The sequence below is a fragment of the Mauremys mutica genome, chromosome 4, assembly GCF_020497125.1.
Source record: "Mauremys mutica isolate MM-2020 ecotype Southern chromosome 4, ASM2049712v1, whole genome shotgun sequence".
Lineage (NCBI taxonomy): Eukaryota > Metazoa > Chordata > Testudines > Geoemydidae > Mauremys > Mauremys mutica.
The window spans coordinates 118,254,804-118,280,526 of record NC_059075.1 but is presented as its reverse complement, the minus strand read 5'-3'; the positions used below and the strand labels follow the sequence as shown (position 1 = coordinate 118,280,526).

Sequence of the window (25,723 nt, the reverse complement as noted above, 5' to 3'; positions counted from 1 at the left end):
ATATATTGAGCAGTTTATTTAGGAAAAAGTTGCTTCCTAAATCCTACTTAATGATCACTACAAGACCCACTGCTCTGGAGAAACTCCAACACTGTATGGCGTGTTCACGTTATGCAGAGATACTGGGATTTTCTGAAGATGACAGGAAGGAATATTTCCACAAGTTCCTTTGGAAATAATATTGATGCAACAAGAGCCTTTGATTTTGTGAAACAAAATGAGATGCTTTTCACCATGTGCTTTGTCCCCATTGTGTGTTGGATCATCTGCACTGTTATGAAACAACAGCTGGAGGCAGGTAAAGATTTTGCACAAAATTCAAAAACACTCACTGCTGTGTATATGCTTTTCTTATACAGTTTATTAGAGCCACACAGCCACAGAGAAAACCAAAACATTCACGATAATCTGAAGAAACTTTGTTCCTTGGCTGCAGATGGAATTTGGAAACAGAAAATACTGTTTGGGGAGGAAGAAATAAAGGAGTACAGTTTAGATGAATTCTACTCTCTCCCCCTCTTTCTTAATGAGAGTGTTTTTAAAAGGGACATCGATTGTGTAAGTGTCTACAGCTTCATTCACTTAAGCTTTCAAGAGTTTTTCGCTGCTTTGTTTTATGTACTGGAGGAAGATGAACAAATGAAATGTTCAGTGACTCCTAACAGAGATGCAAAACTGTTATTAGAATACTATGGAAAATCTGGAAATTATTTAATGTTAACAGTGCGATTTCTGTTTGGTCTCTTAAATGAAGAGACAATGAAGGACGTCAAGAAAAAAATTGGCTTGAAGATTTCACCTAAAATAAAGCCAGATTTACTGAAATGGGTAAAAACAAAACAAAAAAAATTGTCATTTTCCTCTTCGCATGATGAGCTGATTTACAAGCTTGAAGAATTTCATTGTTTGTATGAGATCCAAGAAGAAAGTTTTGTGAAAAGTGCTTTGGATCATTTCACTGAAATAGATATAAGTAATTACTCTTTAACCCAAATGGATCAAATGGTTATTTCATTCTTTGTAAAGAGTTGTCCTACACTGAAGTCACTTTGGCTCTCTGGATGTAGATTTGGAGTTGAAGACAAGAATGAAGAATTAGCCCCACCACCAGCTAAGCAGTTATGTCTGTAAGTATTATCTGAGTGCCACCAACCGTTTGCAAAGTTTCTTTAATAGTGGAAATCTGTTTCTTTCTTTCTTGTTTTAATAACTCATAAATGGCTTAAGTGACCCACCCCAAAAAAACCCCAACCCAATTTTAATTTCAGAAAGTTAGCGACACAATTGTGGAAGCTTCTCTGGGTGTTACTATCAACAAAAGCACTGATTCTACAAGCAGAAACTTGTACCCATACAGAACATTATTTAAGCCCATTGGAGGGTAGAAGGGGAAGAAGGGTCAGACACTCCATCTGTATGAACCATTGGGGCCAAAGTTACCTTACTCTTTTGCCTAACACTTTTTTTTTGTTTTTGCCCTCTTAGTGACTGGGACAGACAGCTGTTTCCTCTTCCATATGCATACCAGATAAAATAAGATAGCTATCAATGGGCAGGTTCTACTAGTCTTAAAAAAAAAGATACAGTTGCTAACCCTGAAATTTATTTTATTGAGCCTGATTCTTATTTACGCTAAGGCCACTTTACATCACCGTGGTAAAGAATATACAACCCTTACACTCAAAGTGAGAGGACTTAGTTTAAATGGGAATGGGGCCTATTCTCTATGCTTTAATATTGACAGTAGTGTTACTTTTGCTAGCTGAAAGGCATAAACTAGTTCTCAGTTTTTGTTTCAGGTGCATTGTGTGATTGATATATAATTCTGTAGAATAAAAGTAGAACACGCCACAAAACCTTTTATAGCCAGCAAAGTATTTTTTTAAAAAGCTAAAGATGCCTGAAAATGTCTAAGAATTAGTTTCTTCCATTTATAATTCTAATAACTGATACAAAGCTATGACATGAAATGTACATATGGCAATGTATATTTTCACACCAAAATTTTCATCAAGGTTCATGAGTATATTTTCTTCCAACACAAACAAAAATCCAGGATTTGACTAAATCAGGGCGTGGTGGTGGTGGCAACAGAAGTGTTATTCTCCACCAAAACATACCAATTTCCCAAGGCTACAGAGAACTATAAAACAATTAGCAATGCTTTAGAGTGTAGGTATGCATGTGTTGTTTCTTTAAATCTGTAAGAGGAAGGCAGGCCACAGGGAACTGGGAGAAGTTCCAGGCCAACATCTACAGAGAAGCAGAAATAGACAGTAGCTGTGGGGATAATATTGCTTTCTTTATTCTTTTTTCAGTGTGAAAAGGAAGTAATTCTTTCTATGATTCTCTAGCTCTGTCATATGACATGGTGTCATTGACTATCCAATCAAAGCCTACCTTTATGGATTGTGTAAAGGTGTATGTATTTTCAGTTCCTGGCTATTTCAGCGCTAAAGCTAGCTTAACAGTAGTCTCAATGCATTTTAAAATATTGGGAAGTAAAAGGTCGGCAATGTTTGTCTGAGAATCCTGTCATTTAACAGGAGTTGATCCCACTGAAAGGTTTTAAGTATTGACTCAGTGTTGCAAGTATCTGTCTATTATTTATTATTATTATTTATTTATTTATTAATAGTAATAATAATACTGTTCCATCACCATATATATTTTTACAAGTGTCCTCACCCTTCCAATATTGCACCAACTAGACTGCTTTATTCCCCACCTTCTTTTTGTCCAACAACATGGTCATAGGGATACAAAGTCCCTCCTACTCTTTCCTCCCTTTCTGGACCCCCTAGGTATCAGTTGTTGGCTGGTGTGCATTTTTGGCACTATTCAGACATTTTGAAAGATGCTATTTTTTCTTCTATTTAATTAAACCTTACAAGAATCATTACAAATATATTTTATGCTTTTTCCTCTTCAGAGGGAAATAGGTTAATGCATTTAGCACACATTCTAAACAAAATTTAATTGTGCAAAGCTGCTAGTATACTTCTAAATACATTAAATAAATGAAACAAGGCAGAACGCTGGAATTAAATAAAGGCAATAAGACACAAAGTATTAGAATGAGAAAAGAACTTCTATATTACACTTACATATGTCTGGGAGGGGGTTATTGTTCCACATACTTTGAGAAATATTTTTATCAAAATTTGTCCCACTTACTACTTATATGTATGTGCTGTCATAAAATGTCCATGACCTGTGCTGCTCTCTGATGTCAGGACCTAAATAGCTGCCCTTTCTGATAACTGAAATGATGATAAACTCAGTACAGTGTAACTGGGGTTATGCTTTTTTAAGTTAAATCACTATAAGACTTTAAGCAAAATTCCTCTGATATTTTTATTGCATCTTTAAAAGTGATAAGCAATTAGGGCTTGAGTTTCAGAAGCGCTGAGCGTCAGCATCTCCGGTTGATATCAATAGTGGCTGCTCAGCGTCAGTGAAAACCAGACCCTTGTTCACGAACCCAAAAGCATGTAATCTTTGCAGAGACCACAACTTGCATGAATGCCTAATACAGCATGTGAATGTCCAAATAACCACTGTACTGCAAGTACAGAAAATGAACTGGTTGCACTTAGAACAGATTGTACAATTTGACTGTGATATTGAAAGTACATCTTTCTGAGCTAAATACATTTTTGTTTAGGGGAACTTACAATGAACTGCAAATGTAGCAAAATCCATATACTTCATATAGAAGCCCCATTCAAAGTGCCATGTTCAGGAAAAAACTAAAAAATCTATTTTCCATTTTTTTCTAGGAGAGAACAGGCTGAGCCAAATAATTCACCTGTCTACCTGCTGTGTCAAGCACTGAAGGATCCAAACTGCAAATTAAAGAAACTGAAGTAAGAAACTTTTTCCTTTCCCTGTTTTAAAATCTTCTTTTTACTTATATTTTCCCAGAAATAAGTACTGTGTAGCTGCTAATTAGTCAGTGAGTTGAGGCTACCAGGGAAGGCCACTTGTTAGAACAGCCATAACATATGTTCTCTCTGTGCTCCATTCTTCTGCAGGTTAGAGATGTGCAGTCTCACAGTTGCTTGTTATAGGGACCTGTCCTCTGCTCTCAGCATTAATCAGACCCTGAGAGAGCTGGACCTGAGCTATAATGACCAGGGAAACCGAGCAGTGCCGGACCTATGTAAGGGACTAAAACATCCAAACTGCAAACTGCAAACACTCAGGTAAGTAGCCACAAGTATGTACATAGCCCCCCAGGGTGTGTGGCTAGCTGATTTTAGGTGTATGAGGAGACTGAAAACCAAGTGTGTCTATAGCACTTAACATGTCAGTAGTTCACATTGGGTGTGCATCCTGGAAGGTTTATAACATAGAGATTTTAGATAAGAGTGGGTTTAAACAAGAGCACTGTATCTGAACCCCTCTGAACTCTGGGGAAAACAGTTTAAACTTTTTAATAAAGAAAATTACACAATGCATTTTCCAAGAAAAATTGGAACATCATATTACTCTTTTCGATAATAGCCTACTTTAAGTACTTGCTATTTTAAAAGTTATTTTACATTCATTTTCATTTAAAACAAATAAAGTACAGAGCCCCATGGTACCTGAGAATCCTAAATATCCAAGTAGGCTTAATTTGTGTCTGACAGGCATCATTCCATGGTGATAGCCTGGTGCATGATAAAACCTTTGAACAAAGACTGGTACATTTACAAATAATCTGTGATAAGCTGAAGGGCTGCCGTTCTGGAACTGAAGCCAAAGAAATGTGAGTTGTTCCAAAAAGAGATACTCAATCAGCGATGGGGGTTGGGAATTTCCACTGACAGAAAACTGAAGCTTTGCAGAGCTCGCAGATGCTCACAGATATGCAGTGTTTGTAGGGCTCTGGTTCAATTACAGAAAGGTCCTTTTTGTACAAGGCAGGTGTGTGGGGTGGGGGCTGGGGGGGGGGCATGACTTTGACCCGTTTTGGGCACCACCAAAAATTATATAAACCTGCCACCCCTGCAGCCAGCTGTGGGTGGGGACAGAAAAGCTTGAGGGTTTCAACCCTGAGTGGGGGCAGGGGGGGCTGTAACCTGAGCCCCACCACCCGGGGCCAAAGCTCTTGGGCTGAAGCTTCAGCTCTGGACCCCAGCAAGTCGAATGCCAGACCTGGCAACCTCATTAAAACGGGGTCATGACCCACTTTGGGGTGCTGACCCACAATTTGAGAATCCCTATGCTAGATGAAAGAGGCAAACAACACATTGTTGAAATCCTGTTTATTTACAAAGAAATACCTGACTCTTTCATCAATTTCTCCTCCTAACACAAATGACCCACAGGACTCCACAAGCCAGCTAACGGCTTGGGTTAAAAGGGGGTAACAATACTATAAGGGAAGCTGATTGCACCCCCTATGTTGAGGTATCCTAACCTCTTCCAGTATAAAAGATTCTTGTGCCTTATTGGCCTGGGGGTGGTAGGGGGCCGTCTTAAGCTGTTTCACTCCACACACCTTCCATAGCTCATTGAACAACTGCGACATAAAGTTTGCCCCCCGATCAGACAAAATCTCCTTAGGGAAGCCCACTCTGCTGAATATGGTGAGCAGAGCTCTTGCCACTGTCTCAGCTTCTATGTTAGACAGTGCAATTGCCTCAGGATACCGAGTGGCGAAGTCTACTGCCACCAAGATATACTTGTTCCCCCTTCAAGAGGGGCGTGGCATAGGACCCACTATGTCTATTGCCACTCTTTGGAATGCCTCCTGGATGATGGGCAAGGGATGCAGCGGAGCCTTCTGGGGTCCCCCCGGCTTCTTACTCTCCTGACACACTGCACAAGTCCTACAATAATCCCTCACATAATTCTGTATCCCTGGCCAGTAGAAATTCCTCCTCAGCCTGTCATATGTCCTCTGTACCCCCAAGTGACCAGCAAAGGGACTGTCATGCGCTACCAGCACTAATTCCCCCCAGTGTTGGCTGGGTACAACCAACTGCTTATAGGGTTGACCGGGACCCCGTTTTTTTCCCTACAGGGACCTCCCTGTACAGTTTCCCGTCCTCTTCAAAAAACTTCTCCCCCCCTCCCTTCCTGGAGTTCCCTCCAAGATACACTTTCTTATACTTTCAAGGGAGGGGTCTGCCCTTTGTCTAGCTGCAAATTCCTGACAGACAACCCTTGAGATAGCGTCCCCTTCCCTGGGCACTGACTGCATCTCCCCTGCCCCCACCCCTGGGAGCCTGTTGTCTTCAGCAGGGCAGAGGCCTGGCTCTTCCTCTCCCATATTTGGGAGTACCCCGCCTCCCTGCACTGTCCTGTCAATGGGACCCTCCCCCAACTCCTCTATGGGTTCCAAGGTCCCCGCCCCATCCCTGGGGACTCCCTCCAAGTCACCCACCCCTGTGTTCCCTGGGGCAGGAGGAGTTGGCTGTTCAGCTGCATCAGACCTACAGTCATCAGCTGGAACTGCCTCCCCCTCTAGGAGCCCCTCACAGCCTTTCTTCATGCTGCGAGTTACCACACTAACAGCCCTAGTTTTGCTGAAAAAATCATTTTCCAGCAACATGTCCGCGGGGATGTCCTCGAGCATCCCCACCAGTAAATCCCTTTCCATACCTTCCCATTCCACATGAACCTTAGCCAGGGGCACAGAGAACCTCTACGGCCCCACCCCCTTAATGTGGGTCGTCTGCCCCATCAGAACACTAGCATCTGGAACCACACTCGGTCGAACCAGAGAGAACCGAGCCGCTGTATCCCTCCATCCCAGACACTCCATGCCATCAACCTTGACAACCTTGATGTGTTCCCTGTCCGCTTCACTAGGCCCCATGTCCACCAAGCTGGTGTGATAAGAGGTAAGGGTGCCCTCTGGGCAGGGGCGGCCAGGGCCGGCTCCAGACCCCAGCGCGCCAAGCGCGCGCTTGGGGCAGCATGCCGCAGGGGGCGCTCTGCCTGTCGCCGGGAGGGCGGCAGGCGGCTCCGGTGGACCTCCCGCAGGCACGCCTGTGGATGCTCCACCGGAGCCGCAGGACCAGCGGACCCTCCGCAGGCACACCTGCGGGAGGTCTACCAGAGCCGCCTGCCGCCCTCCCGGCGACAGGCAGAGCGCCCCCCGCGGCATGCTGCCCCAAGCGCGCGCTTGGCGCGCTGGGGTCTGGAGCTGGCCCTGCCTCTGGGGCCTCAGGGCTGAGGTCAACCCCTATATTAAGGTATCCTAACCTCTTCCAGTATAAAAGATTCTTGTGCTTTTTATCTTTTTTTTTAAAAGCTCTAACTCCTCCATTGTTTACAGCAGACCTTAATAGTTGCCCATAGCGTGGTGTGGGAGGCAGAGGTGAAAGTGGTATGGATCAGTATGGCATGCTGGTAAGAACTGGCTGCCAGTACCAGCCCGTAAACTACTGACATTAAAGTGCTGCTGTAGCAGTGCCAGACCCTACCGGCAGAGCTGCCAATGAGGGGGAGAAAAAGGGGCAGCGGGCCTGGGGTTCCTGGCTGCTGCTACTTCTGCGGCAGAGGCTGGGAGTCCTGGGTCCTTTAAATTGCTGCCGGAGCCCTTGGGCTTTTCAAATCACCACTGCAGCCCCTGGGCTCCTGGCTGCCGTGGCAACAGGAGCCATGAAGGGCTGGCTGGAGGAGTCTGATCTCCAGCCCCGCCCCTTGTGCCCAAGGCCCCACCCCTTCTGGGGTCCCAGAGCTGCTCTCCCACCTTGCCTAGGACCCTGGCGTACTGGTAAATCGGGGCATTTACTTTCACCACTGGTTGGGTTAGAAGTGGATGAGAACCAGATTGCATGTTGGCTCTAGTGACTCATCATCTCTCCCGCCATGAGCATTGCATGAAGCAGGATCTCTCACAGTTACCTGGAAATGTGCAGGTGGGAGAGGGAGAAAGGACTAAGCTTTCCCATCATGCTCCAACCAACCCTGGGATCCAGCACATGTTGCCAGTGGCCCAGGGCCGCCCAGAGGATTCCGGGGGCCCGGGGTCTTCGGCGGCGGGGGGCCCTTCCGTTCCGGGACCCGCCGCCGAAGTGCCCCGAATTACCGCCGAAGCGGGAGCCGCCACCGAAGCGCAGCCCGGTCTTCGGCGGTAATTCTGGGGGGGGGGGGGGGGCCCGCGGCAGGTCTTCGGGGCACTACGCCGGCGGGTCCCGGAAGGGAAGGGCCCCCCGCCGCCGAATTGCCGCCGAAGACTGGGCTGAACTTTGGCGGCGGGTCCCGCTCCGTCTTCGGCGGTAATTCGCCAGCGGGGGGTCCTTCTGCCCCGGAGCAGAAGGACCCCCTGCCAGCGAAGACCGGGAGCAGAAGAAGCTCCTGCGCCCAGCCGCACAAGAGTTTGCCGGGCCCCCCAGAGCGAGTGAGGGACCCCGCTCCAGGGGCCCCGAAAAACTCTGGTGGGGGCCCCCGTGGGGCTCGGGGCCTGGGGCAAATTGCCCCTCTTGCCCCCCGTCTCTGGGCGGCCCTGCTGTGGCCCATACAACCCCCTCTCTTCCACCCCGAGATAACAGCCACCTTCTGCTGCAAGCTAATATGGCTAATACAGTGGCTCAGATGGTAGAAGTCTGTGCTTCAGTGCTGAAGGTTCAGTGCTGATGCAGTGATTGTTACAGAGATACACCATACAACTGGTTTTTGCCTTTGCCCTTTTAAAGAATAACTTTGGCAGTTACATACCAAAAGCATGTTATAAAAAAACATTATTGAAGTTGCAAAATCAAGTAGTTGAAAGTTAGGAAACACCAGAATGAAGGTTGTCTATGCATCCTTAATTTGGCCCCCTTGTGTTTGTGCATTATGAAAAATTTAGGGCTGTCAAACGATTAAAAAAATGGATTATGATTAATTGCAGTTTTAATTGCACTGTTAAACAAAAACAGAATAGGATTTATTTAAATATTTTTGGATGTTTTTTATATTTTTATATATTGATTTCAATTACAAGGCAGACTACAAAGTGTACGGTGCTCACTTTACATTATTATTTTTTATTACAAATATTTGCACTGTAAAAAAGGTAACAAAAGTATTTTTCAATTCACCTCATACAAGTACTGTAGTGCAATCTCTATTGTGAAAGTGCAACTTACAAATATAGAGTATTTTTTTCACATAACTGCACTCAAAAATAAAACAATGTAAAATTTTAGAGCTTGCAAGTCCACTCAGTCCTATTTCTTGTTCAGCCAATCACTAAGACAAACAAGTTTGTTTGCATTTATAAATAAACCAGAATCTCTTCTCTGAACATCATTGTCTCATCCACACATTGAGACCCTGCAGTTCTGTCTCTTATCTGGCTCTGCATGTGGAACTGGAAGCATTTAAAAAAATCCTCCCATAGAGGTCCTGGACTTTAGTCTCTTTCTTACTTAGTAGCCTAAATTTGTCCTCCAGGACCTCTTTACTACCTTTCCCTATGTCATCCGTACATCTACCACTGCCACCGGCTCCTTCTCAGTACTGTACATAAGTCTATTGAGATGTCTTGAAGTCTGCAATCTTCATACCTAGCAGGCAATTGACCATCATCTCCCGATCATCACAAACCCCAAACTATCCATTTTTCTAATAACTGAACCCCCCATTACTGGTATCTGGCTATACTTAATAATTGGGGTTCCTTAGTGCAAGATACCATGACATCATGTGGAAGGAGAGTCCCAACTACTGGATTGTTTCACTCTGTTACAGCTTGATGTTCTCTTCCCCAAGACTTTCATCCTCCTCAGCACAACTCTAACCTTACAGAATAAAGAAAAAAAATCTTTCTAGATGCTTCTTGACCTTAGTGAGTGAAACACAATGAATTGAGCAGAAATAAGTCATTTTCTTCTGTTTATCTCTGGCTGTTGCAGGTTGGAGAGTTGTGGTCTCACAATTGGTGGTTGTGGGTCTCTCTCCCACATGCTCCGTACCAACCAGACCCTCTCAGAACTGGAGCTGAAGTGGAATCGACTGGGAGATTCAGGAGTGAAACTGCTGTGTGAAGGGCTAAAATGTCAAAATAGCAGATTGCAAAAAATAGTGTAAGTACCAGCTGGTTTTCTGTAGTCTGAGTCTGCTATTCCAAGCTACTTGGGAAGGTTGTGGAATACTTGTCATGAAAGGTTTTTAAGAGCAGGTTACACAAACACTTGCCAGGGATGGTCTAGGTTTACTTAACCCAGCCTCAGCACAGGGGGATGGAATCCTTGAGGTCCCTTCCAGCCCTACCTTTCTGTGACTGTGTCATACTGGTATTGTGTTTAACTTTTTTTTTTATTTGTGTGACAAGAGTACTCAGCGGGCCTAATGGAGCCTCACTTTGCTGGGCACTGAATGAACACTGAAAAGTAGATGCTTGTGGGCCACAGATCATCTCTCTTGGAGCCTTCTCCTCATGAGATATCACCACCGTTGCAGTCAGTGGAAAAACTTCAGCTAATCTGGTTTAAAAGGAAGGGATCTAATGTCTTTTGTGAAGTGCCCTTTATTCTTGAACACACTCTCCTGCACCCTTAGGTCTGATAACTCAGGTTTGGTGATTTTCAGAGCATGCTGTAAGACTCTATTTTCTTGGGCTTTCCCTAAAAAAGTAGTAGTATTAGTAGTACCATAGCACCTAGGAGCCATAGTTTTGGACTGAGACTCCATTGTGCTAGGTGCTGTACAAACAGAACACTCAGCGGTTAGGGGGCTTTAGGATACTTGGTTAGGACAGTGGCTCTCAACCTTTCCAAGCTACTGAACCACTTTCAGGATTTGTCTTGTTTTTAAGTTTCACCTCACTTAAAAACTACTTGCTTACAAAAATCAGACATAAAAATACAAAAATGTCACAGCACACCATTACTGCAAAATTGCCGATTTTTCTCATTTTTATTATATAATTCTAAAATAAATCATTTGGAATATAAATATTGTACTTGCATTTCAGTATATAATATATCGAGCAGTATAATAAACAAGTCATTCTCTGTATGAAACTGACTTTGTTAGTGCTTTTTATGTAGCCTGTTGTTAAAACTAGGCAAATATCTCGATGAGTTGATGTACCCCCTGGAAGACCTCTGTGTACTCTCAGGGGTACATGTACCCCTGGGTGAGAACCACTGGGTTAGGAAGTTATTGTTTTCTGATGGATGGATTACATGATAATTTAGGCAGAGAAGTGAGTGAATTAGAGGATGGATAAGTCTATATACTATGTTGACATATACCGAGATTATGTACTCGGGTGGCTAGCATGTGCCACTGCTGACTGTACTACCACAGCTGCATTAATTTGAGTGTGCTAGCTCTGCTCAAGTTAGCATGGGTACATCTGCACAAGCAGGGAATCACACCTCCAGCCCCATAGTGCAGACATAGCCTATGATTATCCCAGTACCACAGTACTGGCATGTTATTGCCTGGAAGTCCAGTGAGATGTTGACAGGACGGACAGAGTTAGTTATTTTTCATCTCTCTCTCTCTCTCTCTCTCTCTCTCTCCTGCAGATTGTGGGGTTGCGAACTTACAGCTGATTGCTGTGAGGAGCTCTCTTCTGTTCTTGCTACAAGAAAGACCCTGACTGAGGTTAACCTGAATTTAAATGAACTGGGCGATTCTGGTGTGAGGCGGCTGTGTACGGGGCTGAAACATCCAGACTGCAAACTGCAGAAATTGTGGTAAGAATTTTCATGTGCCCTTTAAGAATTTGACAGGATATGTGGCTGGTGTGTGTTGCCAGCTCCCTTAAGGCATCTGATATGTAGGACACCCGTCAGGCGTGTGTATGTGTAGCTATGAGCCATCTGCCAATAACCTTCTATTCCCCCTTGTGGATGGGAGAGTCATGGTACCATCTGCTTTCCTACTCTCTTCCCTCTTGGAGGAGCCAGTGAGCTTCAGATTCTCTCTGTCAGTGTGCACTCGCCTTCCTGAACCCTCCTGAGGAGGGAGGTCACTGAGGCCTCACTGTGCTGGGTGGAAGGAGATGCAGCAGCTCCTTCTGAGATTATCTGTTGCTGATGGTTCCACTTCTCCCCCTCCACACTCCCTTGCAGGGAGTCGGCCTTGTCCAATTCAGAGTGGGAAGGGTTGGGAGAGCAAATGAGTAAATCATGCAAGAAGGCACAAGGAGGGGGGGTCATATCTTACTGAAGGGTGTTTGCTTTAGAGCAGTGATGCCCTGACACATCCAATTAGCCCATGGAAAAGTCTCCTCACAGATATCTTAGTAGCTCTGTCACTTGGGACATTAAAAACTGCTCACTGGAAAGCATCTTGTAGGGAAAAATCTTTCATTAGCAGGGGGTAACCAGGTTAGCTAATGGAGGCTGTTGATTTACAAGCCAGGGGCGATTCATGGGAGGGGCGAAGTGGGTCATGTGACTGCCAGCATGGCCCACACTGACCCCTCCCCTAGGCTCCAAATCTAATGTTCTGGGGAGAAGAGGAAGGGGTAATGACAGATCACTGTGCCTCCCACACAAAACTTTGATATGAAACAGCCACAACCAGAGGCAGCCTCTGCCATTTGCTGGGATGGAGCAGCTGTACCCAACTTCTTTGAAGTACATGGGTGATATCTGTATTAATTTTGTCTGTGTGAGAGTTTGACTATTGTATTGCTTACTAAATGGTAACCAAGACAATGACTGTAGATGGCCCCAATTGCTGGTACTCAAATGGAGGATGGAGGTGTTAATTCCTTTGAAGTTCACCTCCACCAGTGTGGAATCAGGGGATCTGGCTGGGTGAATGAGGTCTCATTTTGTAAGCTCCATGGGGTCCAGGCAGGATGACTTGCATGAAGAGCTTGAAAGTGTATAAAAGCTGAGCCTCTGAGGCAGAGGATGCAGGCTGTAAGGTTCCCAGGAGAACAAGATGTGGGGAGGGGTAATCAAGGCTATGTCAGGCCTACATCAGTTATGAGGGAGATGCTAAACTTAGGTAAGCGTGTATAGGGTTTTATAGTTTTAACTCTTTTTTCCTCCCAGTTTATCTTCCTATGGATGGATAAATAATACTTTGTTTCAAACAAGCTGTTCAGAGTCACTACATCTTCATAATGATCTAGGCCCCCGAAGGGAAGCCTATAGCAGGGGCCAAAACCCAGTTAGATGGTCAGCAGGAGTGCAGTTGGTGGTTGACTTTTTCTGACCATGAAATGACATCTCTCAGAGGAAATGACTGTGGGGTGGAGAGAGGGACGAATGGGAGGAACCACGGGTTGGTCATAAATCTATCCTAAATTTTGGCTGTCTGTGGAAAGGGCTAGGGTCAGTGCTGCTTAGACAGGAAGTCAAACTCCAAACTTTTTTGTTAACTGGCCAATGGCAGAACTTTGAGGTTTAGACATCTGGGCCATTCTTAATGCTGATTGGACAACAGTGAAGGGTGAGTGATGTGGCTTAAGTGGGAAGCCACAATCAAGCTGGCTTCTTATTAGTCAGTGCTCTTTGGCTAGGGAGATGGGCTAGAAGGCAATATTACTTCTTAAAACAAAAGCTGTGATCATGTCCTCTCCGTGCTTTTCTCTCTGCAGGTTAGATAAGTGTGGTCTCACAGCCAATTGTTGTGGAGTGCTCTCCTCTGTTCTCAGCACCAGCCAGACTTTGATAGAACTGAGCCTGAACTTGAATAAACTGGGCGATTCAGGAGTGAAGCAATTGTGTAAGGGACTGAAACATCCAGACTGTAAACTGCAGACACTGGGGTAAGCATTTACAGGCTTTACTTTATGTGAAGAATTTGCAGGTCATGTGTGATGCCATCTACCTTCAGGTACACAGAGATTCCAAAAGCTGAGAATGTCTCCAGCACTTGAAAAATCACTGGCCTGCAACATGGGTGCAGCCTGTAAGACGTTATTCTGTTTGGAAATCATGGATTTTAAAAAGGTAGTCCTGAGTTGAAGAACTGGATCTGAAACTCCTCAATCTTGGGTTTAACTATTATTCTCATGCACCAAAGGAATCCACTAGCCTGGGTCTGAGTCTGATGGACTGGGGATAACACTGCTTATAAAAGCCATAGAGGGCACTGAAACTCTTAGAATTGTATCATGCAAATTCTTTACCCTATATAAGCCCTGAACTCCATCACAGTCCGAGACATCTACCTCTGTGTTACAGTCAGTAGTTCTCTGTGTCTTTCAGCTTGTGGGGGGAGGGAAGCACCTGTTAATTTGGAGGTTTCATTGGCAATCCTTTCTCTACTGAACGGCTCGCTCCTTCCTTCTCCTCCATACACAGACATCAGGAATTCATACCCGTCCCTTAGGGTTAGTGGTGCAGTTGGAATCCTGCACTCCAGGTGCAGATGAGGCATGCTACCTTAAAAATGTTAAAGATCTGGTCCCCACCCTATCAGAGATCATTGAGGACCAATGGACACCTTTCAGGGGCACTGAGTGGAGGGGCTGAAGTCCTAGCAGTTTTCAGGGTCAAGTGGCTGGACTTGACTCTCCCCCTACCCTCGGCCCCAAGTCTCATAACATTATATTCTGTGCTCCAGACCTATTCTTCTGTTTTATGTAGCAATTTAATACACTGCTTGCAGTCTTTACAACATCCTGCAAGAGCAATATGATTTAATCTACACTTCCAGAATGAATAAACTCTTTCTAGACTCCCATTGACATCAGTAGATAAAAACTGAGCAGGGAAGAAATTAGAAGTAATTTTCCTCTTTGTTTTTGGTTCCTGCAGTTTGTTTAGCTGTGATCTCACAGCTGATTGTTGCAGGGATCTCTCTTCTGCGCTTGGTATGAATCAGGTCCTAACAGAGCTGGACCTGAAGTGGAATCGCCAACTGGGAGATACAGGAGTGAAGGTGCTTTGTGACAGACTGAAACATCCAAGCTGCAGACTTAAGAAAATAAGGTCAGTAACAGCTGTGTCTGTTAATTAGTCTGTGCCTGTTAAAATAATACCATCATAATTTTAGCTTATTCTATTAGCATTACAGTACTACAATGCATGCACTGCCAATACTGGACTAGCACCACTACCTGTCATGGGGAAGGGGGGAGAGACCCACTGCCGTACTGTTCAGCCATATTTTACCAGATAAAAAAATGGCTAGAGAACCGGTGGTGAATGTCTCATGCCAACTGATTGCAGCATACAGATTTATTTATTTATTTATTTATTTATTAAAACTCCTAACCTTGGTTGTGTGGGATGCCATGAAAAGTTTTTTTACCTCTGCCATAGCATCTGCAAAATCTCAGACAGGTTAGTTCCCGGTGGTAGATAGTCCGATAAATCCAGCCTGTCTCATTGTAGTAGCAGATCTGAGTCCTTCCTGTTGTGAAGAAATTATTTTGCACACAAGATTGATCAAATTAAGGACTGGCCCTCTGCTTTTGTAGTGGCAGAACAAGGTTCTGAGGGAACAAATTGTCTTCTGCTACAGTTTCAGCCAGTGATGCTCCCTCAGGTACTGGAGGTGTTGAGCGAGTGATGTTTCAGCCTATGCTTTGAATCTATGGCCTTCCAGGCTGGTGAAGGCCTCTGAGGAAGTACTTGGGTCCCTCACTTATGGAGATTGTCAACACCTCTCTTAGAGAGGCCAGGCTGCCTGTTGCTTTGAAGGAGGCATTACTCATACTGACAATCTTGCTAATTATTCAATAGAATCATAGAATATTAGGGTTGAAAGAGACCCCAGGAGGCCATCCAGTCCAACCCCCTGCTCAAAGCAGGACAACCAACAACTAAATCATCCCAGCCAGGGCTTTGTCAAGCCAGGCCTTAAAAACCTCTAAGAATGGAGATTCCACCACCTTCCTAGGTAACCCTTTCCAGTGCTTCACCACCCTCCTAGTGAAATAGTGTTTCCTAGCATCCAGCCTAGACCACCCCCACTGCAACTTGAGACCATTGCTCCTTGTTCTGTCATCTGCCATCACTGAGAACAGCCGAGCTCCATCCCCTTTGGAACCCTCTTCAGGTAGTTGAAGGCTGCTATCAAATCCCCCCTCACTTTTCTCTTCTGCAGACTAAATAAGCCCAGTTCCCTCAGCCTCTCCTCATAAATCATGTGCCCCAGCCTCCTAATCATTTCCGTTGCCCTCCACTGGACTCTGTCCAATTTGTCCACATCCTTTCTGTATTAGGTGGCCCAAAACGGGACACAATACTCCAGGTGTGGCCTCACCAGTGCCACATAAAGGGGAGTAATCACTTTCCTTGATCTGCTGGCAACGCTCCTACTAATGCTATGCCGTTAGCCTTCTTGGCAACAAGGGCACATGGCTGACTCATATCCACCTTCTCATCCACTGTAATCTCCAGGTCGCTTTATTCAGAACTGCTGTTTAGCCAGTTGGTCCCCAGTCTGTAGAGGTGGATGGGATTCTTCCATCCTGTATGCAAGACTCTGCACTTGTCCTTGTTGAACCTCATCAGATTTCTTTTAACCCAATCCTCCAATTTGTCTAGGTCACTCTGGACCCTATCCCTACCCTCCAGCATATCTACCTCTGCCCCCAGCTTAGTGTCCTCTGTGAACTTGCTGAGGGTGCAATTCATCCCATCATCCAGATCATTAATAAAGATGTTGAACAAAACTGGCCCCAGGACCGACCCCTAAGGCACTCTGCTTGATACCGGCTGCCAAATAGACATTGAGCCATTGATTACTACCCGTTGAGCCCAGGTATCTTTCCTTTTTTGGATAAGATTGTGGGGGAGGTTGTGGTGAGACAACTCACAATATCTAAATGCCTGTGATCTCCCTGACCCTTGTCAATCTTGGCATAGACCTGGCTTGGTCACAGAATGCCTGGATGGAAGTGAATGGAGGCTGCTCTTCAGTGGTTTCATTCTTTTCCTTCAGATCTCAACAATAGTTGTGGGGAATTGCTCCTTTTCTGTTACCCGCACAAATTCTCTGTCACTCACATACTGTAGGGGCACCCACCTTTACCTGTTTTTAGGCTTCAGGCATAACCCTGTTAATTTAAATACCCACCCATACCCAATTCCTAGGGCTCAGGATGTAACTTCCTGTGGGTTTGCAGGATCTTTTACCAGTGAAAGAGCCTTACACAGTAATATCCTTACTCTATTTATTAACAATTACCAGCCAAGCAGAATACACATGCTAAGCATACAATGCTATCCTCACCAATCCCGATCAGGCAGGCAAACTTTCCCTGTTGGCCAGGCAAGGTCAGTCGCATCTGGGTTCTGGTTGCTGCATGTCACGGTCGTGCAGAGGATTCTTGGCAGCTCTGGTCTTAGTCTGTGTTTTGGGGGTGAGTTTTTCTTCCAGGTCTTTCCTTCTTATTATTCTTCTGTTCCTTCTTTTCCCCTCTTCTGGTCTTCTTGGACCCCAGTTTGTATAGTGAAATTTGAGTCCTGCTTAGCTATACCTTAACCAATTACTTTACTACATTTTTACTAACCAATCCTAACATATTGTAACATAATTCTCTAACCAGTTATATCCCACCACCTTCATTGATTTACATGTAGAAAAATTAATTATACAGCAAACAGAAACAATTAAAGAACCAGACACAGATCATACAGACAAACAATATGGAAGTGGGGACCATAATGACAAAACAATAAAGAAATGGGGATTTCACAGCCCCAACTATTGATAAGTGATTTCTTGTCAGACAGAATGTATCAAATCAAGTTTTTCTTTAACCATCTTAAGATCTGTTTCTTTATCTGGTGATAGTGGCTGCCATTAGGACTGGGTCTCTTTTTTTAACAGCCTGATTTTACACTATTTTAATATAATTTAGATAGAATGAGAGGATGTGACTTTCTGCTACTCAGCTAATAGCTGCTGCTCTTTCAGTCTGGCTGCAGACAAAGGCCATAGGCTTTTAGTCCTTACAATATCGCTACAGGCCTTATAATATGCTACAGGAAAAGGGCCTGATCCTTACAGTTTCCTGAAGAGCTCTCAGGTGTGGGGTGTCATGTGTGGCCATTCTGTCACCCCTCTTGTTCAGTGTGTCAAGGGGGCAGTGAGGAGGGTCTAGTGAGGAGGCATGGGGTTTGGTGTTTTCAGTATTCTGATGACATCCCGCCGCAAGTCTTTCTCTCAGATGATGCAGTTCAGTGCTTCAGCCAGAGTCTAGACTAGATTGTGGCATGAATGGGAGCAAGCTGGCAGAAGCTTAACCCAGACAAGACTGAGGTGATGATGGTAGATTGGGGGAAGCAGATGGAGGACGCGTTTGAGATAATATCAATTCCTATGATTGAGTGAGTACGTCTGCTGTTAGTTTCTAGGGCTTGTAACTTAGGGATAGTTCTAGACCCCAGCTCCTGTTTGACGATCATGTTACAGCAGTGACTCAGTAAGCTTTCTATCATCTGTGTCTAGCTAGCGGGTTACAACCCTTCCTTTTGGATGTAGGCCTTGCCATTGCTATCCATACTTCTGTTCTCTCAAAATCAGACTATTACAATATGCTCTATGGGGTTACACCTTAACCCCTCGAGAGTCTAAAGCTGGTATAGAACCGAGTATCTTGCTCGGGAGCACATGACACCAGAGCTCCAGGATCTCCACTGGCTGCCCTTTGGTCTCCAGGTGGAGTTTCAAACTGTGGATTATGACCTGTAAAGCCTTACAAGGCCTAGGACTGGTCTGCCTGAGAGATCACCTCTATCCCTAGGCCAGACTGCCACAGCCATTCTCAGCAGAGGCACCTCAGCTGGATCCCTCTTTATAAAAGAATGGGGGTGGCTGGCAGGCCGTTCTCTGGTGGGCTCTGGGACTTACTGCCCCTGCTCGGTTGGAAATAGCTTGAATTGGGTGACTTTCTGGGTATGCTGCAAAAAACATCTGTAGGGTTTTTGCAAAGGGCTGAAGATGTGCTTCCTAGAATGATAAAGGGGTGGAAAGGAGTTTTTGTAAGTGGCCGAATTCCTGTTGAAATGATTACTTGACTGCTGCTGCTGGTGGTTTGTTAGGGCATGTCAAGCCTTGGATAGGTGCCTTTTTTCAATGATTAATTAAATGGAAATAAAGGAAATTAGTAACATATGATCAGGAAGGAATCCAAACATGCACATTGAGAGAGGTGCTGAAAAGGACCTATGCACTTTACTAGCACTTCCCCACTTTTTTCATTTGGATGTAATAACGTTTGCTCCAAGTGTGCAAAGATAACAAAGATATTGTGGATCCCGAAAGAAAACAAAGAATACTGCAATAGTACAACCAAGGCATGTGCATCATTGCTGCACTCAGTTGGGCCTCTTTACACTTAGATTTGCTTTGATACAATTCATTTGAGTAGGCATTTTTGTCAAGTCTCACACCAGTCTAGAGTCTTTACATAGAGGTAACTGGATGTAACATACACAGAGGAAACAAGATGTAAGCTAAAGTAGTGTTTAAATACGTTTCTCTCATTTAAACAAGGAGTGCTGGTTTTCAACAATTATTCACTGCCACAAACAGGGGATTGGTCCTGCTTTGAGCAGGGGGTTGGACTAGATGACCTCCTGAGGTCCCTTCCAACTCTGATATTCTATGATTCTAACTTCAGTAATGTAGTGTTAAGGGTCACTGCTGGTATTTTGCATCCTTCCAAAATGTCAAATGCACCTTTGAAAACAAGGAGATAAAGAATAAGGTACATAGTCATCAGGTCTGTGGGTGTGAGGGATGTTGACTCCTGCAACACAAGATTCACAGTTTTAGCAGTGAGGAACATTTCTGGAGAAAGAGAGCTGATACAGAAGCTGTGACTCCATCTACTTAACCAGAAGGGAACAAGAGTTCTGTGCAGCAGTCAGAGAGATTTAGGCCAGTTTTTCAGCCACATCCTTCTGTAGGTTGATTCCCCAGCCCTTTGCCATGATGTACCCTCAACGCCTCATTCACAGAATGTTCACTTGTGCAATACGTGAAGAATGACTTAACAGGTGCATATGGCAAGGAATCCACTGAGAGGACTTTTATTGTTTACTGTCACATGGCTTCCCTTATCTCTACATCCAGAAATAAGAATCTGTCTAGACACCTATTGATGTCAGTGGGAGAAAGAAATAAGGAGTAACTTCCTTCTCGCTATTTTTGCCTCTTGTAGATTTTCTTGGTGCAATCTTACAGCTGATTGTTGTAGCGATCTCTCCACTGTTCTCAGTACAAATCAGATCCTGACAGAGCTGGACCTCGGGGAGAACAACCTGGGATATCCAGGTGTGAAGCTGCTGTGTGAAAACCTGAAATACCAAAATTGCAAGCTCAGGAAAATAAGGTAAGTAACAATTGACTTCCTTTTAGTGTCTTTTAAAATCATACAATCCTGATTTTAGCTTTTGCTACTAGGACTGCAATATTACAATGAATGCACTACCAACCCTTGATCAGCACCACTAACCTACATGGGGAAGAGAGAAAGACACGACCGTGTTGATCGGCCATCTTTCGGCAGACCAAAAGTGGGATCATGTCCTAGTTTTTACTACATGAGGTTCTAACATCAAAATCTGCTCCATTTATATTTTCCTCAGAAAGGCAGATGCGGAACGCAAGTCTGGGATCCTGTCATCATTCAAAATAACCCTCTTCCTTCATTCCTCTCGTTTACCGCCATTAGGATAATTAATCCTGGGACAAAGATGGAAGGGAAAAAGAGACTCAAAGAAAGAGAGCAGGGACAAATAGGTCAGGACTGTCTGTCAAGCAGCCCAGTTTCTTCATTCTTTAGTGCAAGCCTGCCCCTCTCTCTAGGCAGCAGCTCTCACAGGTGTTAACAGCACTGGCAAGTGTAGTTAAGACAGACATACATGCCAGGCAGCTATAAATTGTTGTAATGTTCCTTAATTCACAAAATTTCAGACAACTAACTTAGTTCCCTGTAAATCCAGCATGGCACTCAGTGACGTGTTCTAAATCTACAAGTACAAGAGGATGTTATGAAACAAAATGATGAAAGATGGACTCAGATAAATGGAGATAAGTTCTGTGGAGACTTTGGGGTAGTACAATTATTGATACATTTAAAAAAAAAACACCCAAGGAGGCAAACATGGACTATTAAAGCTAAAAAGTTAAGCTCTTAAAGTTTAGGAAATGCTAGAATTGAAGTTGCTTTTGCAACATTAGTTCAGCCCCCTGGTGTGTAGGCATCGTGATAAAACCTTTAATTACGTGATCACAAATTCTTTTTATTTTCTACAGGCTCCTTGCCTCATTAAGCGCACAGGATAGATAGCGTTACTGAACGGACAGTCATTCAATATTCCTTGTTAACGTTCTAATAGACATGTTCAAAGTACATAATCTTTTTTTTAGGATATGATTTTCTTTTCAGACGCCTTTGAGGAAAAGAGAACAACTTGTAACGTGTGTCCCTCTTGTACATATGTCAGAGTTTAGGCTGTATATAGTAGTTTATGAAGCCTTGTGTGTTGTGGAAGGAGGCTAGTGTGACAGGGTCAGGCCAGATGGCTACAAGAGAGTGGTTGAAGGTAGATACATTAGCTCCAAGTTAAGCAGGTCCCTTTTCCCTGGGTAAGATAACAGGGACTATTCCAGAACACTCAGGAACTTTCTAGAACTAATTAAGGCAGGCAGGATAATTAGGAAACCTGTAGCCAATTGGGAAGTTACTAGAATTAATTAAGGCTAATCAGGACACCTGGTATAAAAAGTCTCACTCCAGTTAGTGGTGTGTGTAAGGAGCTGGCAGTGAGAGGACATGCTGCTGGAGGACTGAGGAGTACAAGCGTTAACAGACATCAGGAGGAAGGTCCTGTGGTGAGGACAAAGAAGGTGTTGCGAGGAGGCCACGGGGCAGTAGCCCAGGGAGTTGTAGCTGTCATGTAGCTGTTCCAGAAGGCACTCTAGACAGCTGCAGTCCACAGGGCCCTGGGCTGGAACCCGGGGTATAGGGTGGGCCTGGGTTCCCCCCAAAACCTCCCAACTCCTGATCCAACACAGGAAGATCTCTGAGGCTAGCAAAATCCACCAATAAGCGCAAGACCCACCAAGGTAGAGGAGGAACTTTATCACAGTAGTAATGGGTAAGAATTAATACATTTTTATGCTGATGTTGTTAGAGAAACAAAAGTTTGTTTTGTTTTTATTTCCTAGCTTTTCAGCACTGGAGAATAATGTTAAAGCAGAACAGAGCAACCTTAACTAACAGCGCACACAGATTTTTTTCTAATGTGTGAATATCCCTAGTTTTTAAGGTGACTGTATAAATTGGAGATGAAAAATGAAATCCAAATAATATACTGCTTGGTAAAGAATGTTGGCAATACAACGAACATGGCAGCAGCTGTCTGTGTTCAACAATGGAAAATCTTGACATCTGATTAAGTGTGGCCAGCATGACTCCTGTAATAGCCATCCAAACATACCATAAAAGGCATCATGTCATCCATGGAAGGGAGCTATGAAGCCTTGGCAATGGGTATACATTGACTTTGCAGGAAAAAAACAAGCAAATGATCCTTATTCTTGCTAGCCAGAGGTAGTTCACATGACAACCTCCTCTTCTGGAAAAACACCTGAAGTGGTTTGCGATACATTTCCCACCTACTTGAGGAGTTCATTTCAGATAATGGTCCACAATTTATTTCTGAGGACTTCCAGACATTTCTATGGCAAAATTCTGTGAAACATGCTAGGTCAGCTACCTGTCACCCAGCCTCAAATGGTTTGGCAGAGGCAAGGATCTCCAAGTGGCAAGGATCTCCTGTTCTCATATAGGTCAACCCCCCAGTCTACCACTCAGAAAACTCCCAGTAGAGTTGTTTTTAAGATGTCAGTTACGTACTAGACCAGACTCATTGAGAGCACTCCATGAAAGACAGCAAACAGGGAAAAACCCACAGCATCATAATCCTGACAGGTTTGTCTGCCAAGGGCAGACAATGTTGGTACAATATTACAGGGGCGGGATGAAGTGGGGGGGGGGGGAAAGGTGTGGTAAAGCAAATATTGGGACCAGTGAAAGGTAAAAGGAGAGAGAATGGAGAGGCACATTGACCAACTACTCCCAGTATTATCAGCCCAGCACAGTTACAGCCTCTGAAGTTAGAAAAAAATATGACAGGTGTTGTTAGCCAGAGGAAGAGGGAGGAGTTGGTACCAGACAATGTTAGGAGAGGGGGACAGCAAAAGGTGCTCCTGCTGGGGGTGAGCCAAACTTGCTCTTTCTGACTAGTGCCCACCAGCTGAAGGGAAATCACAGACCTCCCAGAAAGGTAAACTTGTGTTGCCCTTCTAAGGGATTGTGTACTCAGGGAGCATTTGAATTGGGAGCTGGATCGCTCCTTTTGTATCTAATAAAATTAATACTTTTTTCATCACACAGGTTGCGCTATAGCAATATGAGTGAAGAAATGAGGAGAGAGCTGAGTGCTGTGGAAACAATGAACCCTCATCTGGTCATACAGTTATAATGTTGTGCAGCCCAAGAAGGGCAATAGTTAACTTATCTTCAGGGTGTTAAGGATTGTTTCCACTGGGTGGAGCAATTGATAATATGGGAAGTATACTGCAATCTTGTTTGTTTAAAAAAATAAAAAAGGCAGAGTTTTCTTTGCCTGATCACGGTAAGAGAAAAACAGAATGCAGTTCCTTGCTAGGAAATCCCCAAGTCTGCTATGTAGGGACTTATGCCCAAGAAGCCCTCTCTCTTTGATTCCTCTCAGGGTCGTGTTCACAACTTCTGCTGGCTTGCTCACTCCAACACACACAACCTGCAGGCAGTATCCTACTCCCTGCATTTGTGTGGTTTTTTCCCCATAGGTTTTATTTTTTTCCTGCCTTATTTTTAAAATAGAAATTCAGGTTTTTGGAGACTGTGCAGCTGCATCTACTCTAAGATGTTACATGATACTTCCGTAATGTGATGCTCAAAGCAGTGCCTCTCCATCACTGGCAGCAACGGTGGGAGTGGTAAATCATCACATTAGTTAAGCACTGATTTGGACAAAGTGTGGTCAACTATACCTTCCTTCACTACTACTGCCCCAAGGCACTGAGAGATATACCGGCTGCTCCAATCCCCAGAAGAGTGCGTAGCACGCGACTGGATCAGTGTATGAGTGGCTCAGTCTGCTGTGGAGGAGGACGATGACTTCCCTGATGACTTTTAGCCCAGTGGTTAGGATACCCACCTGGGATGGGGGAGAGCTCCAGTTCAGGTCCCCTTCTCCCCCTCACGTGGAGAGGGATTTAAACAAGGATCTTCCACCTTTTAGGGGAGCGTTCTAGCCACTGGACTATGGGACAATCTCAGAAGGGGCTCCCTCAGTCTTTCCTGTTGAAGTTGTTCCACGTTAAGTAAATAATTAAATATTAGGTGAGCCCAGAGAAAGAGTTAGAATATTTCTATGCATATGCATACTGGTTAGGGGCACTCACCCGAGAAAGGGCTGATCCCTTTTCAAATGCCTTCTGCCTGTCAGGTGGAAGGGGGACTATGAACTGGAGGTCCTCCACATGCGGATGAGTACCCTATCCTCTAGGCTAATGGCTTGGGCAGGGGGTGGTGTGCCTCCTCTTGGTTTTGTTTCAGCCTCCGCATGTGACAGTGGCCAAACACCTAGCTTCTCCCAGTTCACAGATCACAAGCAGAGAAGTCCAGACTACAGGGAGACACCTAAGTGCCTATCTCCGAGAGAGAGGCAAGTCTTAGCTCACAACCCTCTTGTAAGCATCTCCCATTGGCTAGCGTAAGTGCCTCACCCCTGGCAATGCTGGTTTTGTGGAACGCAGTCTAAGGCACCTCTCTCCTCCCCCTTCATTGTATTGGGAGCCTAGGTGCCGAACTCAGGCTTTGTGGATCACAGTGTTGTTCCTGTGATTTTTCTAGGCACCACAGTGCTCAGTGTCTGTGTCCATTCATGGATCCCACCCCTGGCTACTGAAAATGAATGAATAACAAAACCCAGTCCAAATGCTCACAGTGGCCAGTTGGAGTAGGGCCGGGCTCACAGGGAGCCTGATGCTGAGAAAAGCTGATCATGTGCAATTCCAGTTAAAGTCAAGATTAATCCCAAATTGGGGCCCTAATTTACTGGCATTTCTCACTTACTGGCATTAAATGATTTAGGGCTATAGTTTAAAAAAATAGCAGCAGTTCCTGTTGTTCTTAACAGGAGCTAGAAGCTAAACACCTTGAAAATCTGGCTGGGTAGGTGTTTAAAAGGGAGCTGTTGGGTGCTGAGATAGCCCTAAATCTTTAGTGAGATTGAATGTAGACAACCTCACTGTAGCAAATTTTTTTGGTTCTGTGTTTTCTGTTAGTTTACTCTGAATCAATAGAAACAGATTTATTCACAAAGCTTTATCATTTGCAAAGCAACGCGTTACTTAGTTGAAGGCTATTCTGTTCACCCCATTGCACTAAACCAATGTTAAAACAAGAGGTCCTGGTTATTTATAGATCACCTGATTTAGCTTTCACTGGGAAAGTCAATGGGAGTTGGATCAGGCCCTCCATGAAGAAATATGGTCCTGCTGCAATTATTCTCCCTACCTAATAACAAAGTGAACTATGCACACTGGACGGAAATGCAGAGAGCTTCATTTATTTTAATAGGGTAGCTACAGTTGCTTTGGGATCTTAAGGGAAGAGATGATCGTGATCATCTCTATAGCTTACACTGTCCTGAGTTTAATTTTGGAAACATCTTCCTCTGTCATTGTTTTTCTTTCCTGTGCTATTTTGTTTATGGATTTTATATTATTAATAGTCATTTTTTAAAAGTTTAACTACTAAACACTTGAAACAAGATGAATAAATTATGATTGCTTGTCA

The 25,723-nt window shown here is 44.3% G+C and overlaps 1 protein-coding gene across 1 annotated transcript; it reads left to right on the top strand.

The window, feature by feature from the left end:
* The first annotated feature begins 1 nt into the window (after window position 1).
* LOC123368714 (NACHT, LRR and PYD domains-containing protein 3-like) lies at window positions 2-25,723 on the top strand. Its single transcript, XM_045013761.1, has 9 exons — window positions 2-1,127; window positions 3,783-3,869; window positions 4,038-4,208; window positions 9,843-10,013; window positions 11,466-11,636; window positions 13,499-13,669; window positions 14,664-14,837; window positions 20,027-20,197; window positions 23,270-25,723. Exons 1-9 carry the CDS (start codon window positions 112-114, stop codon window positions 23,355-23,357), a joined length of 2,220 nt encoding a protein of 739 aa, XP_044869696.1. The 5' UTR covers window positions 2-111; the 3' UTR covers window positions 23,358-25,723.